Source organism: Limulus polyphemus, unplaced genomic scaffold, assembly GCF_000517525.1.
Source record: "Limulus polyphemus unplaced genomic scaffold, Limulus_polyphemus-2.1.2 Scaffold3875, whole genome shotgun sequence".
NCBI lineage: Eukaryota > Metazoa > Arthropoda > Merostomata > Xiphosura > Limulidae > Limulus > Limulus polyphemus.
The window spans coordinates 4,756-21,798 of NW_013669485.1; the positions used below are offsets into that span (position 1 = coordinate 4,756).

A 17,043-nucleotide genomic window follows, 5' to 3' on the forward strand; every position below is an offset into this window, starting at 1 on the left:
ATACTTCTTTAAATATAACAATTCTAGCACAATACAAACGATTTGTAATTGTAGACAACAAAATGTATAAATCCACTTATGTATATGCTGTACTTTATAAAACTTTAACTTATGTTAGGCCTGAGTTCGATAATAAGATAAATTAACACTGTAACCTGTTAGGACTAAACTTTACTGTACTTAATACTATCGATAAATAAACTTGTAATGTTATTCTATGACATAATGTCAAACCTTTTTTAAAAACTTTGATAAGTTTTTAATATTCTGTTGTACAAAATGGTTAGTAAAGTATATTTACATTCCCCTTTTGTTGATACTTCTTGTTTCATACAGCAATTGTAGCGACTCGATCACTGAGCTTTGCAGCTCTCTGCTGCAGGCAGACTGTTTGTCGTTGAGTGAATAATGCACATACGAGGTTTTTCTTGGGGAAACATTCTAACTATGCATGCTTATGCAGCAGGTTTTCGGTCAGAAAGCGTAATGATCGTACATACAAACAAGCAGAATAATAGTATAGATACTTTAAAAACCTACATGTTTTTCATTTTAATTACTCAAGTTTTTGATGATCAAATTTAGTGTTGAAGTTAAAGACAACCCACAAAGTTCTTATATTACTGGTGTAATTACAATTTACACTGTTTACTAAGATAAAGTCCATAGTAATACTAGTAATGTAGTAGTATGGAGTGTGAAATGGTCCATAATTTGTTTAATATTCATAGTTTTTTTCTTCTTGTATACATAGTAAAGTATATTGTTTGTTTGTTGTGGAATAAACCTGTGCTCTGTCCATCATGGGTATCTAAAATCATAAGCCCTGAAACTTACTGCTGAGCCACTGGGAGTAAGGGTGGACACGGAAATTTATAAATTAACTTTCAAAACTATATTGTATATGTAATTTTGTATTAGATTTATTTGTGCATTTTAATAAAGTAGTAATTTTTTGCAGCTATTTTTATAGCACCTAACTTGTTTCATACTTTTTTCCCATGCATTTAAACAGTGTCCTTGAGTGTGTGCAACCAAAGTGCATTACTTTCAAAGAAAAGTAACAGATTATCAAGATAACACCATGATCAATGATTTTAGATGTATTTTAATAAACTGCTGAACTGATTTTGACATGATGTATACCACAGAATACCAAAAACTGCTGTTTTACTTCAGTAATAAAATTAGCATGTACCAACAGATGGTACATTTGTAATAAAAGTTCTCCATAGTTGTCTTCACTGACAGTTAACAGATAAAATATTTTAACCTTTGACTGATGATGCAATGTTGCCTGGTAGTAAATCAACCAAAAATTGTTTACACTGGTAATACATTCTTAAACTATAACTTTTGTTCAGAGTAAGCTACCTACTGAAGTGAAAAATAAAAATAAACACTGTAACGAGAAAAGCTTGCTCAATATACTTATCTTATATCTAAGGTTTTGGATGATGAACTTCTATATATCCAATGCTTATCTTCACATCCCTATTGCTCAGGCTACATGTTAGTATGTACATTTTGTCCATGAGGATCATGTTTATCAATTCTGAACTCTTCCTTTCGAGCTGGCATCAGCACCCTATATTTTCTAGGGCTCACTTTCCATCTTTGTATGGACATCTGGCTCTATACTTTGCAGATTCTTCTACACTCACTCAACTTCTCATCTGAAAAGCTGTTTGGGTGGGTTGAATTATTTAGATGGAAATCTTTGTTATCCACCTCACCCAGTATCTTGTTCTTCTGGGGTGTTTTTCAACTCGCATCTTATTCAAGCCCTGCTTTCTCCCCTTCATCTGCAAGTCATGGAGATTTTAGTTCATATGGCACCTTCTCTCCCTGCATTAGAGGTTCTGTCTCTTTTGGGGACTTGGGCATCACTGGAGGCTCTTACCTCTCTGGGCAATGTCCACATGCATTCCTTGCAGTCGGTACTACAAGAACAATGGCACCTCATCATGGACCCTCTGGATTTATAGATATCCCTTCCAGCTTCCCTTCTGTCTGACTTCCTCTGGTGGTTAGACAGAGACAACACGACAGTGGGTTACCTGTTCCTCCTCTTCCCTGTCCAGATATCCATGTCTTCACAGATACCTTGATGTCAAAAAAGGTGCTTGCTGCAATACCAAAGAGATCTCAGGCCGTTAGTCTAAGGAGGAGTTAGGTATTTTTAGAACTCTCTGCTGTTCATCAGGTGATGGTTCAATTTCTGTCACCTCTGTGTGGCATGACAGTTATGATTCATTCCAACAATTTGATGGTTGTCTCTTACATCACCTGAAAAGGGAGCACTCAATCCTGGTATGTATATTTCCTTTTGGATATACAAGACTGTTTAGTGTAAGAGTTATTATTTATTTCATTTAGTAATCTAATATTTAATGATTGTTTAGTTTTCATAACACTTGTGTTATTTTAAAAATGATAGTTATGACAAATTTTGATATGTAACACAATGTAAGAGTTGTGCATTGTGTGGGGTTCAATTGTTGTAAATTGAAGTCACATTACTCGAACATTCTGTATTTTTCTCATTGCCTTAAATGAGTATTGTTATATCATAGTATTTCGTGGTTTGTACAAAGTTCTAGGCCTCAGTTGGGCAGTGTCTGTATGTGTATATATATAGGTGACCAAGTGAGCACAAGTTAAGTCAGATAAAGTTAAGTTAGTGAAAGTGAAGTTAGACTGCGTGATTGTTAGTTTAGCTGTAATGGGTGATATCTAAAATGAGCTTCACAGTTTAACAGAAATAAAGGAGAAGAATTTGTCTTGTCAAAGGGTGTTCTAAAGTAATTGAACCCACCTGTGTGGACTTTGACAAAAGAAAACAATTATTTAAAGTTCTGGATACAACTGAGGTAACGCACGGGGTAATGTAAGTGAATCTGTCACAGCTTGTGCAGTGAGAAACTGAGTAGAGAAAAATAATTCATCTTGTCAATTGGAATCTATAGTAATTGAACCAGCCTGTGTGGACTTTTGACAAGAAAAGAGAATTATTTAAAGTTTTAGATACAAATATGATATCGTATAGTGTAAAGAATTTTTGTACATATGTTTGACTTGTTTTGTTGATCCTTTATCTCACACAGAGCCTCGATTATCCCTTATTTCTGTTCCCCATTCTAATTCTTTCTTGCCCTTACTTGTTCCTTCCACTAGGGGATCTTCTGATCATTTTGTTCAATGCCAAATGTCATGCTGCCAACAGTATCGGTGACTACCCTGTGGGTTCTGGTCCAGTGGGGGCTTGTTTATCCCAGTTTACTCATCTATGGTGAGACTTCACCAGGGATCTATGGGTCCTTCAGGTTTTATCCAAAGTACTTATTATCAACTTCCTCTCCCCTCCTCTGTTGTCTCTGATACCTGTTTCCTTTGCCTTTGGATCCTACCACATGTCAGCATCTGTCCGAGGCAATACAGGATTTTCTCTCTCAGAATGTGGTTTACCCGTCTCCAGGGTTTTATTCCAGGCTGTTTGTTGTCCCCAAGAAAACAAGAGACTGGTGGCCTATTATTCATCTGTCACACGTCAGTTGCTTCTTGGTTCCACCTCGTTTTACCATGGAGTCCTTTCTCACCCTCAGGTTGGTTTTTTCTCCAGGTTTATGTATGATCAAGGTCAATGTCTCAATTGCTTATCTTCTACATCACAACAGTCGAGACACTAACTTCAGTTTGTTCATCACAGGGTGGTTTATCAATTTTGTGCTCTATCTTTTGGGCTTGCTATTGCACTGTAGGCTATTGCCGATTTATGCACACCCGAGAGTTGTGCTACCACCATTACATGGATGACTGATATCTCTTGGCTCATTTCGAACTGGAGTCTACCCGACACACTCATCTGCTTCTTTTGGAGATGGCTTGCTCAGTTGGTTGATCAAGTTGGAGAAGTCCTTCCTTGTTCCTTGCCAATATCTTATCCACTGGATGTTTTGTTCAACACTCATCTCAGTCAGGCCCAAACTTCTCTTTGACTCTGTTCAATAGAGCTTGCAGTCTTCAATACTCTTACTGCTCATGAAGTCCTATATCTTTTGGGGATATGGTCCTTTATGCAGAACTTATCCCCATGAGTCATGCTCATATCAGATATCTTCAGTGGAATCTTGTGTGGGATTCCTTGGATATTCCTATTACTCTTCCCTTGTAGATGATCTGAATTGGTGGTTGGACAAGGCTAACACTTCAGTGGTAATTCTGCTTCCTCCCCTTTGTCCAAATATATATATTTTTACAGACACTTCACTTCATGGCTGGGGACATGGGTCGAACAGCAAGTTACTTCAAGTCAGTGGTCAATATTCTGGAGCTTCTTGCTGTTCATCAGGCTTTGGATCATTTTCATCATCTTGCCAACACTCATCTGGTTATGATCCAGAAAGACAATTCTACAGTGGTGGCATATATATCAATCACTAGTGAGGCACCTGTTTTTGTTCTCGATAGTTGGATCTCCTTTTTTGGGCCCACACACTTCGTATTCATCTAGTTGTGTGTCATGTTCACGTGCTTTCAGCCTTGTCACAGATCTTCTTTCCCAACCAGACAAAAGTTATCCAACAGAGTGGTCCCTAGTTCCTCAAGTTTTTCAGTGGTTATGCACTCTAGTGGGTACTCTGCTCCTGGTTGCATTTGCCTTTATTTTTAGTACCAAGTTACATATGTTTTGGTCTTGGGTGCCTCATCCTCTTGCTCTAGCAGTAGACTCATTCAGTCAGGATTGGATAGACAAATTCCATTCTTTATGTGTATCCTTCTATCTGACTCCTTCCCAGGGTGATTTCTATCATCTACTTTATACATGTCAAGTCCTTCTCATTATCCCTTACTGGCCGGCCCAGCAGTGGTTTCTGCGGCTGTTCCAGATCCAATCTGCTCCACTGTTGCCCCTTCCCAGAACTCCATCCTTTCTATGGAAACCTCAGTCCCAGGTAGTTCCTCCTGCCATTCCCACCCTTCATCTTCACACCTGGTTTTTATCTGGTCCTTGCCAAGGAGTTCTGGTTTATCATGGCAAGTAGCTTTCTTGTTGGCACATTCAGGTCGACCTTCTTCCATGGAGATTTATCAACATAAGTGGAACATTTTTTGCCATTGGTCTTTGGGTCATGGGTTCTCACCTGCTTGTCCCACTGTTCCTCTTATTAAGGATTTCCTCACTTGTTTATTTCATCAGAATGTTTCCTGGTACGATAAAGTTTTTGCCTCCCACACTTTATCTCTCTTGTTACGTTCCTTCTGAATTATTCAACCTCCACAGCATGTGGCTCCTTCGGATTGGGATGCCAACGTGGTGCTTCACTGCCTTACTTTGGCTTAGTTTGAACCTTTGTTCCATGTTTAATTTATTCCTTAAGGCATATTTCCTCCTCCTTTTACCCTGTGGATGTCGTTGGTCAGATTTGTTTGCCATAGATGTTTCACATACTCTGTACATTCCTGTCATTTTCTCCTTACCCAGATCGATCTTTCCTTCCCAACATTTTGGTGGCTTGGGAGGGTAATTCCTCCTTCTCCCCAGTTTCTCTTCCTTCCATTTCCCAACTCTGTTCCAGGTTTGATCTAGATACACTTCTGTGTCCAGTTCCTGCTATTCATTGTTATATTGCCCACATGGCTTCCTTTTGTCATAACCATTCCTCCCTATTCATCTCTTGGCAACTATCCTCTGATCGTGATCTCTTTCCTTTCACCCCTACCATTGGGTTAGGCTTATAATTTGATTGATTATTTTAACTTGTCTCCCATCTATTTTTCCCATCTATTATTCAAGGTTTCACTTCATCAGACTAGGTACTTTACGTTTTCCCTGGCATCTCATCTGTGTCTTCCTTTGGAGGAAGTTCTTCAAGTAGACCTGTGGACCATTCTGCATACTTTCATCTCACTGTTTGCATCATGTTTCTGTTTCTTATTTGTTGGACTATTGTCTTCCACCTGTTGCCTTTCTTCAGATTTCAGTTTTCTCTCTTTCATGATATATGTTTTTCAGGGGCCTGTCACATGTTTCAATCTGAATCCCGCATTGTGGTGTGTGGTGCCTGTCCAGATATACTTCAATCACTTAGAATGGTACTCAAATCCGCACTGTAAGGCCATGTTAACTTCACTTTCATAATTTCCGTGGCCACCAAATGCACACTGTTCTTTACTATAACATATGCTTGAGATGGGGTGTTCCGCAAGATCACTTGTCGGTTATTCCTCAATATATTTTTGCTTCATAAATATGCCTGTTCTGTACCATACTGACCTATGAACTTCATGGATAAAGCAGAATGGGATTCCTGCCATTCCTTAGATTGAATATATTGGGTTTAAGCTGCTTTTAAAAATAGGGTTTCATGGTCACCCATTGCATTGTCTCTGGTGTGAATGTTCCTTTGGACTCTCCACTGCATTTTTCCTCCCTGTTTCTTCCTGTGGTGCAAGAAAATCCTTATCATTTTTCAGTTCAAAGCTACTCGGGTGGTGGACCATGGAAGTAATCTCCTGAATGAGAGATATACAATATAAACACTAGCGACTCCAATCAGTTGAGAATAGGGTGGTGTTGTTCTGCTGGTGTAGTTGACAGATATCCTCCAAAAAGATGCACCATCTCTGCACGGGCTTATCTGAGGGGATAATGTAGCTTTAGAGTGAACCATCATAATGAATGGGATCCATCATCCTACCCTCACATAGAACTTGGTTCCTGGTGGTGGAGTTTTGGATTTAGAACTGAACCATTCACCCTATTACCCACACTCATGTTGTCAGATTTGGGATCCCTCATTCTACCCCCGCATGGATGTTGGTTCCCAGCAATTGAGTTTTGGATTTATAGCTGAACTAATCAACATCATGTCTTCACACATGTTGTGCAGTTGGGATCCCTCATCCTACCTCCACATGGATGTTGGCTCCTGGTGGTTGAGTTTTGGATTTAGAGCTGAACCAATCGACATGATATACTCACATGTGTGTACTAGCATATATGCAGTTCACCCCTTTGATTGAGATCCATCATCTTACCCCCACATGAAAGTCAGTTGAGTTTTGGATTTAGAGCTGAACCAATTACTGTAAGTCCTCACACATGTGTTCAGGAGGTGCTTGGTACCTCACTTATTTCTCCATGAGTGCACTGCCCTAGTGTTGTTTGTCTGGGTGGGTGCACTTCTTGGTTGCTCCACTTCTTCCTCTTGCACTAACCCATGGGGTCTTTATGTCAAAGATGTTATTGTGTTTGAGGTCAGTTTGATTTTAGTGGAATATAGATGTATTTGGCTCTTCTCACCTGTGCCTTGTTCACAGATCAGTGGTGGGATTTCTCCCTCTGGTCAGCTGAACTTGAGGTGTAGACAGTATGATCCTCTTTCCTACCCCCACATGGATGTCTGTTCCTGGCAGTTGAATTTTAGATGCAGTTGACTTGCTGTGTAAGGTCGTTCGTGCCTTAACCATTCTACACATTGGGGCACATCCCTTATTTTACCCACATCAGGGAGATTGAAATTATGATATATTGTGGTTAAGATCACTTTCCAACCATTTTCTCTCCCATTGGAATTTGCTCCTCACAATTTTCTGCCCAGATCTGTCACACCATTTTTGTATCTGGGCAAAGAGTACAGAAGTGGTGCACTCCCCAATGTATAATCCTTTTATTAGAGGATTCCTTCATGAGGGTGTCTATTGGATGCTTCTACTTCCTCCTTGCATGGTCCCTCCACCTATTTAGTATGGGATTCTAGCTATATATGTGAGTGGAAGTAAGGTACCTTGTCAGATGATATAAATTTCCTACATTGAAAATATATTTCCAACAGGTACTTACTTTTGCTCACACTTCCCACCCTTCCTCCCCACTGTCAACTGGTGCTTAAGTTTCTGCCTAAACTCAAAGTGATAGGTAGAATAGAATAGAGGGAGTCTTAACAGTCACATGTGTATGGGGCGTGTCTGTTGCATGATAATTTGCATGGGAGATTTAGTTAAACCATATGAACTGAGTGGTACAGTGGTACATGAGAGTGACAGGCTTGTGGCATGCGAAAAACATTTTGCAAATAGAGAGCAGCACTGAACAAGAATAGATGTGTATGTGAGCAGAAGTAAGTACCTGTCAGAAATATAATTTCAGTGTAGGAAAATTATAATTTACAGATTTGTTATCCTGGGAAGCCATGAAGGGTTGCCTACTTTCCTGCTCCTCATTCCTGGGAAGCCATGAAGGGTTGCCTACTTTCCTGCTCCTCATTCTCTTGATACTTTCTGACATTCCTTCTCTTGGAGGGTTGAGCATCACAGATTGTGAAGTAACTTTTTTTTTTCTCTGGAGCCAATCTTTAACTCCACTCCAACAAAAGCTCCACATTTGCATGCTTGTGGACTTCCTATGCAGGAGCTCATTAGGTCACACAAGCATTTTCTTATTTGTTTTCCATGTCTTTACACACTCAACCTCCTCTTTCCACCTCTCTCGCTTTCCTTGCCTATTTGACACTTGGAGGAGGCTGTACCTTCTGTCCAGGTTATGAATGCTATATACCAGGTCTTCAACTCCATTCTGGGATTTTACCCTCCTTTTTTGTTATTCCCACAAAGATAGGCAGTTGGCAACCCTTCATTGTCCTTGTACCAGTTCCTTGGTTCAGAATTGACGATTTTCTCAGTCTGAGGTGGATGTTCACTTACTCCTGAGCTATGGATGATCAAATTCATGTTTCAGGTGTATTTCTTCTCATTTTTATTTGTTGACTGCTCATTACTTATTTCAGTTTGTCAGATTTTTCAGTTTCAGGCATTTCTTTTGCATTGGCTATGGCCCCATATGTTTTTAATCAGGTCTTATTAGTACTTGCATGGAGGATGCATTTTTTGAGACTACATTTCCAATACTTCATGGACATCTGGCTCCTCCTTACCCAATCCAGAGAAGCATCCTTGGCTCTGACCTTGCTTCTACTTTGTGATTTATCTTGTTTGGATTTGCTGGTTGAGCCCTCCAAGTCCATCTTGTCCCCCACACAATATCTGATTCACTTAAAAAAAGTTTCCTGGTGAGTCAGCAGTCAGTTTATGGACTTAGAATGCTAAAGTCTGGTATTCAATCTCCTTCAGTGGATGGAACACAATGTTTAGCTTTGTACTAAAACAAATAGTTATAAAATGTTCTACCTTATATTACTATAGGCCACTATATTTCAAGTTATTTGTGAGTTGTGAAATGTTAAGTCTGGCTTTGAATTTAGTGAGCCATCCAGACGATGCATTGAAGTCAGAAAGACCCAGAGTAGTAGCTATTGTAAGTGCCTTTTCTTGCAATATAGGTCCGAAAACTGGAATTTTCATAGCATGAGCTTTATGATACCAAAACCATGATGCTTCAAGGTCGTCACTCACAAATCTAGAACAAATGCATTTTCATGAAGACTGCTAATTCTCTTCAAATGCTGTCATATATTCAGTCTTATGCTTCAAAATTTGCTGGATTTGTATTTTGCCAACATTGAATTCTTCAGCTAACTTGCACTGGCTTTTATTGCTGGCATTATATGCCTGAATAACTTTGACTTTATTTGCCTATGATAGTTCAATACGATCAGATGGCTTTGCCTTTGGCATCATTTTGGAATAGAATTTCTATATCAAGGAGATTTATAAGGGCATTTGACAATAAATTTCATGTGTGATCATAACAGAATAAACTGATGTTTTACTCATTCAGTGATGTGGTATTTATACACAGTGTATCTGTCATGGTAATGTTATCAAAGAGTATGTAAAAACATTGCCCTTTCAAGTGGCTTCTTTTGTGGCTGCCACCTATTAAACTTATAACCAGTAGAAAGCCTAGATTTCAACTAATTAATAGCAATATGATTCATACCATGTGAGTTTATAGATAATTAACAGTTTAGCTGATGAGAAAATAAAATTTTTGCACGAGAACATAGTGGAGAGCTAAGTTGAATTTCTAACTGCTCAAGTTACATGATTAAAGACCCAAAATATTCTGACATATATCCAATATTCTCAGCTGTTGACATATTATTATTCTGTGTTCTTCTATGTATTATTTACTTAAAGAAAAAATTAATTTGTGGACTAGTAGCATTGGTGAAAGTATTAGGCAAGTAAGTGATATGTTTATTTATTTATTATTATAAAAGTAACTAAAAATGTAAAAAATAGAAATTTTTAGGCTAGATAAGGTTAAATTAGTATTATAAATAAAAAGAATGATAATAAAATTTTTCGAGGAGATACACTTGCTAGGACTAACAGCTTGCGAGTAGCATGAGCTTTATGTAACTTGATTAGTGTAACATTTTTTTCATGTTACCATGTATTTTGAAACTTTTATGGTGGGAATTTTAAAAATTATTGTCCACAAGGTAATGAAACAATAAAATTTAATTAGAAACACCATCAGAGTAATTTAAAAGTGACATGTGCTGAGTGTTGTCAAATATTGAACAGGATTTCAACAACAATGACCACACCTGTTAATGTTTATTGTAAAAAAGCAAATAAAACAGACAACAGATGGTCGCAATGTGGAAAGCCAACAATTTCCTCGGGACTGATTTCAGTGGTTGTTGTATGGAATAGGGGAGTGGTTTCCTGGCGGCAAATTGTCGGGACTATAATATTTTGCCTGCAATTTGGGCGTGGTGTCGTTGGCGAGATGGTCACTCAGGGAGTGTTTAGTGTTATATGAATTCCTAACATAGAAATAATTAAGTAGGTTAAGCACCTCTTGCAACTAACACAGACTTTAGTTTAGTATAATTGTTTTTATCATAGGTCTTACATCCCGTCAATACAAACAGTTTGGGAACTTTTGTATATGCTGTTCTACAGTGTAGCATGGATTGTTCTGCTTTTTGTATGAGAATTACAAAACATTCTAGTTGTAATGTTCTGTTCTGCACTATACACGTGTGAGACTCCAACTTCTACAATTATGCCAAGTATGCTATCAACTATGTCTGTCCTCCACTGTTTATTCTTGTTTTACAATATACATGTTTTGTGTGAGAGGTGGTGAAAGAGTGGTTGTATCTGTATTTGCTCTTTATAAGAAGTGTATTGACAGGATTAGTTATGAATGAGACATTTTAAAATCATATGTTTTTGTACTTATATAACACACAGTAACTGTTTTTTCACACTCCTGAAGATGACGTGAAATAACGTTGAAATATATAGAATGACTTTTACAGCTGTTTATCAGTTTAAATAAAGATTTTAGTTATAAAACATTGTTCATTTGTGGATTTTAGTCTTTTGAGCCTTAATTGAGTTTATCAGCTAATTTTTCAAGTTGAATGTTATAAAACTTATTTTTTTTGTTAGTCCTAAAAATCAACTAAATATTAAAATAAATTATGAACTCAGTGTTTTATAAAAATCCTGTATATTTTTTTTCCAGTTATTATACATCAAAATGAATCAAGAAAAGGGTGGTGAAGGATATGAAAAGTAATTGCAGTATGAAGGATAAAGAAGAAAGCGAATTCTTTTCAACTAATACAACTTTGTTGTTAAAGCTCTCACTACATCATACAGACATCTCAAATAATGGAATGTATTTTCTCACACAAAACATCTTTCTAAGTGATATGAAGCTAATACATTATTTAAACAATGCTTCTAGGAATTTGGAGGAATGTTCAGGTGTGATCATTGAAGAAGACCATGAACAGGATTTCTTGCTTGTGAGTTATGCATCTCATTCATTGAGGAACAAGCTTAACTACTGTAAAGACTTCTGTTGTTGCCACCAATTGCTTGGTATCTGTGTAAGATCATTAACTTTAAAGATGGATGTAAATATGGTATATTGCTGTTTGAAAGAGTTAGAAAATTCAGAACATTATCGCCGCATAGTTATCGGAAACATATATGCTACATACAGAACAACGAAGAAAAAAATACCATCATTGCTTTGTAGCACTTGTAATTCATTTATTAATGTTTTTAGTTTATCTGTTGAGGTGACATGGCCACAGAAACAACTTTTGGATAAAATTTGGTAAGTTACATGTATTTATGTTATATTATTAGATGTGTAAGTAAACGGAAAACAGATATTTAAAATCAAAAGCCAAATAATGCTAATATATTCATTATAAATATTAACGAGCACTTTAAAATTTTACATTAAAACTTTGTGCAGCAGGCTTTTTTCTTGTGGTTGAATATGTTTTGATAAAACTAGTGCCCTAATTTTTGCAGCATTAATCAACATGATTCGAGCTGTGATTTAATGTGTACATGTGTTTTCTTTAAAAGGTACAAAAAAGTCAGGTGTGGTTTTTTACTTATATATTTATATATATTTCTGCTTTATATATATGGTTAAAAAAACAAAACTTGTATGTGTACTGTAACCAACATAATTAACTCCCTAAGCCAAAAAAAAATTACAACAAATCTATCAAAAGTTATCTATATTTTGTATAGTGAGAAGTAAGGTAAACAAAAAGCAAGTGTATGATGATTGTTTTAACAATTAAAATATTTAGATATTACAACATGTGTATAATGGGTATTACCTACACACTGTATTGTAATTTGAATACAAGAGTGTAGTTAAATGACCAATGGGCAAATTTATGGATTCCATATCTTACATATGTACAGTAAAACCTCGATAAGTGGGCACCTCAAAATGACAGGCACCTCACCATTAAGGGCAGACTTTTTCAGTCTCTTTCTTTTTCCAACTATTTGTAACCAAAAGAAATCTTGCAATAACAGGCACCTTGATATTTCAGATTGAGGGCAGTGTCTTTAGTCTCATTCTATATGAGGGCACTTGGTAAAGTGGGCAGTTATCTTTATATGCCTATATGGTATACCACTAAATTCCGAACATCCCAGAAGGATGACCAGTATTCAAATACTTGTGATGTTTATTGGATTGGCTCTAAACTATATAGTGTAATAAAAGTTTTTACAGATTCAGAGTGCAATCTTATTACTTGGTGAATTGTTGTTGTAAACACTGTAGTATACATAAGCTGTTAAATTGTGTTCTCAGATGAGGGGTCAAGTTGGCTTATTTCTGTCTTATTACGGTGTCACATAAACAGTAATGATGCAAGCAGTGATTTGTTTTATTTTTCAGTGGAATTTCTACTTCAGTCTTTGACAGTAAAATAAACACAGAAAATGAATGTGAAATGTTTAGCAGTTTAAACTCTGAAACTTTATGACCAGTAATGAAAAAAGTGCACATCTAATCCACCCCCTGAGGCTTCCTGTTGACAACGCTCCATGTCATGGTGACGTGCAACTCACCAACATACATGTTCTACATATACTAAACAAAATGGGGGCTTTAAAATTCAGAAATTTAGTAAAGTCAGTATGGAATTCATCTTTGTGTGGCTCATATTTAATATTAAGGGCACCTCGTTATAGAGGGTATTTGGATGCAGTCAGAAGGATATGGAATCCATCTTTGTGTGGCTCATATTTAATATTAAGGGCACCTCGTTATAGAGGGTATTTGGATGCAGTCAGAAGGATATGGAATCCATCTTTGTGTGGTTCATATTTAATATTAAGGGCACCTCGTTATAGAGGGTATTTGGATGCAGTCAGAAGGATATGGAATCCATCTTTGTGTGGTTCATATTTAATATTAAGGGCACCTTGTTATAGAGAGTATTTGGATGCGGTCAGAAGGATATGGAATCCATCTTTGTGTGGCTCATATTTCATATTAAGGGCACCTTGTTATAGAGGGTATTTGGATGCGGTCAGAAGGATATGGAATCCATCTTTGTGTGGCTCATATTTAATATTAAGGGCACCTTGTTATAGAGAGTATTTGGATGCGGTCAGAAGGATATGGAATCCATCTTTGTGTGGTTCATATTTAATATTAAGGGCACCTCGTTATAGAGGGTATTTGGATGCAGTCAGAAGGATGTCCTTAATGTTGAAGTTCTACTGTACTTGGAATAATGATGCAGTATTTTTAATTTTCATTAATTGAGAGTGGCTGTAATATTCTACATCAACTGAAATAATGGCCTGTAAAAGGACGTGAATGGAAACACTGCTGTATTACCAAAATTTTCATTCCTGATGAGATAGTGTGCATAAAAATTATAAATTTTATGAAATCCATTAATAACAAGAAAATATTTCTACTATATTATATAATATCTTATTTTTAGGAATTAAACACACACATAATTTAATGAAGAAGGCATGTTTAGCAATGAATGTTGAAGGTGTTTCATTGCACTTTATTTTCTTTTTGCCTTTCTTCCTATCAGTTGTCAAAGGTTTTAAAGCAAATATCATTAAAGCAATACATATATAAATATCTTTTTTTATCCATAAGGTTTCATTTTTAATATTTCCAAGGTTTGGTCAGTACTGGACAATGTTAACTCAATTTAAGTTTGCTATTTTTCTAATTCCTGTGATATTAAGCCACTTGGCTTGAAATTATTGACTTATCAGAGGTGTGTCTCGCTTGCTTTTGATTTTTCATATATTGTGTGGATTCATACTTGGTTTCATACACGCATAAGTTATTATTATTTTTTCCATAATTATTGCGAATTATGAATTCGCAATTTAATATGACTATCACTATGGCTCCTGCCCTTTCTGGAGGCAGTCTTCATCTCCTTACCCAAGTCACAAAATTAATATTATCGGCTGAGGAGGTGCAAGCCTGATTTGTCATCTTCTCCACACGTGCAGGAAGACAATGGTTTTGACAACGTCGTTTTTGCTCTTTCATTTGCTATGCTGTTATTTCAGGTACTTTTGGGAGAAGTTTGCCCTTCCACTCCTTTCCTGCAGTTAATTACACAGGTTTGCTGTATTTAGCATGTTTCTCCTGTTTCCTATGATGCTTCTCTTTCCCCTTTTGTGGGAGTTCCCTACCTCTGATTACATGGTGTTTCCTCCTTCCCCTGACATAGAGATTAATGTTCAGCGATTTTTGTCTCAGCTTATTTCGGGGGTTAGTATGCCTCAACCCTCCTTATGATTTCGAACACTATCCTTTGGCTTTTCATCACTCTGCCAGTCCTTATTTGGATTCTCAGCAATTAATTCTACTGGGACCTCTTTGGGGCTCTAATCCTGACATTTCCATCTCTTTTTCACAAGCCCAATTTTCAATTATTCTTCTCACCCTTACTAATGTATTTCGTTACATCTCCTGTAGGCAACTTTTCGCCGAGGCCTTTCGTCATACCCTTGACAATTTTTCTGGGAATTTGGGTCATTCTTGTGGTAGATTTTGGCAAAGCTCTCTTTGTCTACCCTTTCCCTCTTACCTGGCTCATTTGTTGTTGGGACTTGTTTGAGAGGGATGCACTGTTTTTAGGGGTTTGCTTCCCTCATCTTGCCTCAGGGAATTATGGGTTTACACTTTCTCTAATGTGTTGTTTCTCTGGGCTCCCCACTGCCCTTTGGTCCCTCCCCATCTTGGTAATTCCAATTGCAGGATGTTTCTTTTCCCTGCTCCTACGGTTGAGCTCAAGGGACTTTGTCTACCTTGTGATATCGATTTTGAGCCATATGATACCCTTTTCCTATGTTGAGCAGATGTTCTACATCCTATTCGTAATACTGGGTGTATGCAGTTTCTTCCTGGCTCTCACAGTAAGTGGGTTTTGTTCTTGTCCTGCTTGTAATGCTAGCTACAAGATGATTCTCTGTTCTAATGGTTGAGTTGAGACTTAGACACTGCCTTGTAATCCTGGGTTTCGTTTGGTGTACTTCTTGATTCCTACTATTGATATTGAAGTTTGTTCAGTGATTACTGTTTGCTTACTTCCTCCTTGTAATTCCGGTTGCTTTCAGTATATCACTCTGTTTTATTGCAGTTTGGCTTTATATATTTATTGTTCACAATCTGCTTGCCATGGTCTTGCTCCATTGTATATACTCTTCTTGGTTATTCACTGCTGTCCTCTACCTTGTAATACCAAGGACAAAACATGGAACCTCGTCTATACGGTTGTGGTTGGGGAGAGCCCTATTCCAATGTTTTCCAAGGCCTTTCATTAGCGATTTGGTCCTCGATGCCATCTGTTTCACAACACTTTACTTTGTCTAGGGCAAGGGGCATACCTGTTGCAGAAGTGGTGTGGTCCCTCTCATATATGCTTTCTTTCAATCCATGTGCAAACATATTGGACATTCTATGATCACTTTTCATGGTGGGTCTCCTATTGTCTCTTATAAAACTGTTCAATGTAGGATTCTAGCTATTGTGTGAGAGGATGTAGGTATTGTATCAGAAGAGGTAGGTATCTTTCACAAATCTGTTTTCAGTGTAAGAAAATTATAACTTTCCATTCAGTACTTCTCTTCCTACTAAATAGCTCCTGACTTTTCCCTCTTTATGTATGCCTATTGTTTCACTTCTTCTCCCCTATTAATGCTGCACTTGGCATTTACTTTCAATTCGTTCCCATTATTTTTTGCCTTCTCCGTCCTTCCTTACCAGGTAACATGTAGAAGTTGTTGTGTAGATATAGTTAATTCTTTATTAACACATAACACACTGGACTTAATGCTTAGACATCATTTATTACTCCTTAATATTTCCACATATGATATATTGTGTAGAACTTGTTTTTTATTCCTTACCTTGTACTACTTGTATAATCGTAGTTACTTACTCCGTAACATGTAAAACTCAGTACACTGTGTTTAGTCATAGTTCACTGCTTTTCACATGTACACATAGATGTTGATAGTTGTCATATTCAGTTATTTCTTGTAACTATCAGGAATGGGCCGAGTATTGGAGATCAGTAATCAAATACGAACATGAAAACAAATAAAGAAAAAATATGAAGTATTCATATATGAATACATAGGAATGTATTCATGAATACTTTGTCAAGTATTGTGCAATAATGATGAAACAACAGATGATGATACTTTTATTTTATAAAACAAACTTTTTAAAAACTGAAACAAACAAAATTTGAACAAATAATAACATTTCCATACTTTTATTTTTCAAAATATAAT

At 36.9% G+C, this 17,043-nt stretch overlaps 1 protein-coding gene across 3 annotated transcripts in view; it reads left to right on the top strand.

The window, feature by feature from the left end:
• The window catches only part of LOC106470204, a 67,462-nt gene that overhangs the window by 2,697 nt on the left and 47,722 nt on the right, over window positions 1–17,043 (top strand). For all 3 annotated transcript variants that reach the window (XR_002613004.1, XM_013930743.2, XM_022398809.1), the window contains exon 2: window positions 11,450–12,052. Coding sequence is in view for 2 of the 3 variants with exons in the window: in XM_013930743.2 (XP_013786197.2) it covers window positions 11,493–12,052 (560 nt within the window). In the remaining variant the exon portion in view is untranslated. The remainder of the gene's footprint in view (window positions 1–11,449; window positions 12,053–17,043) is intronic.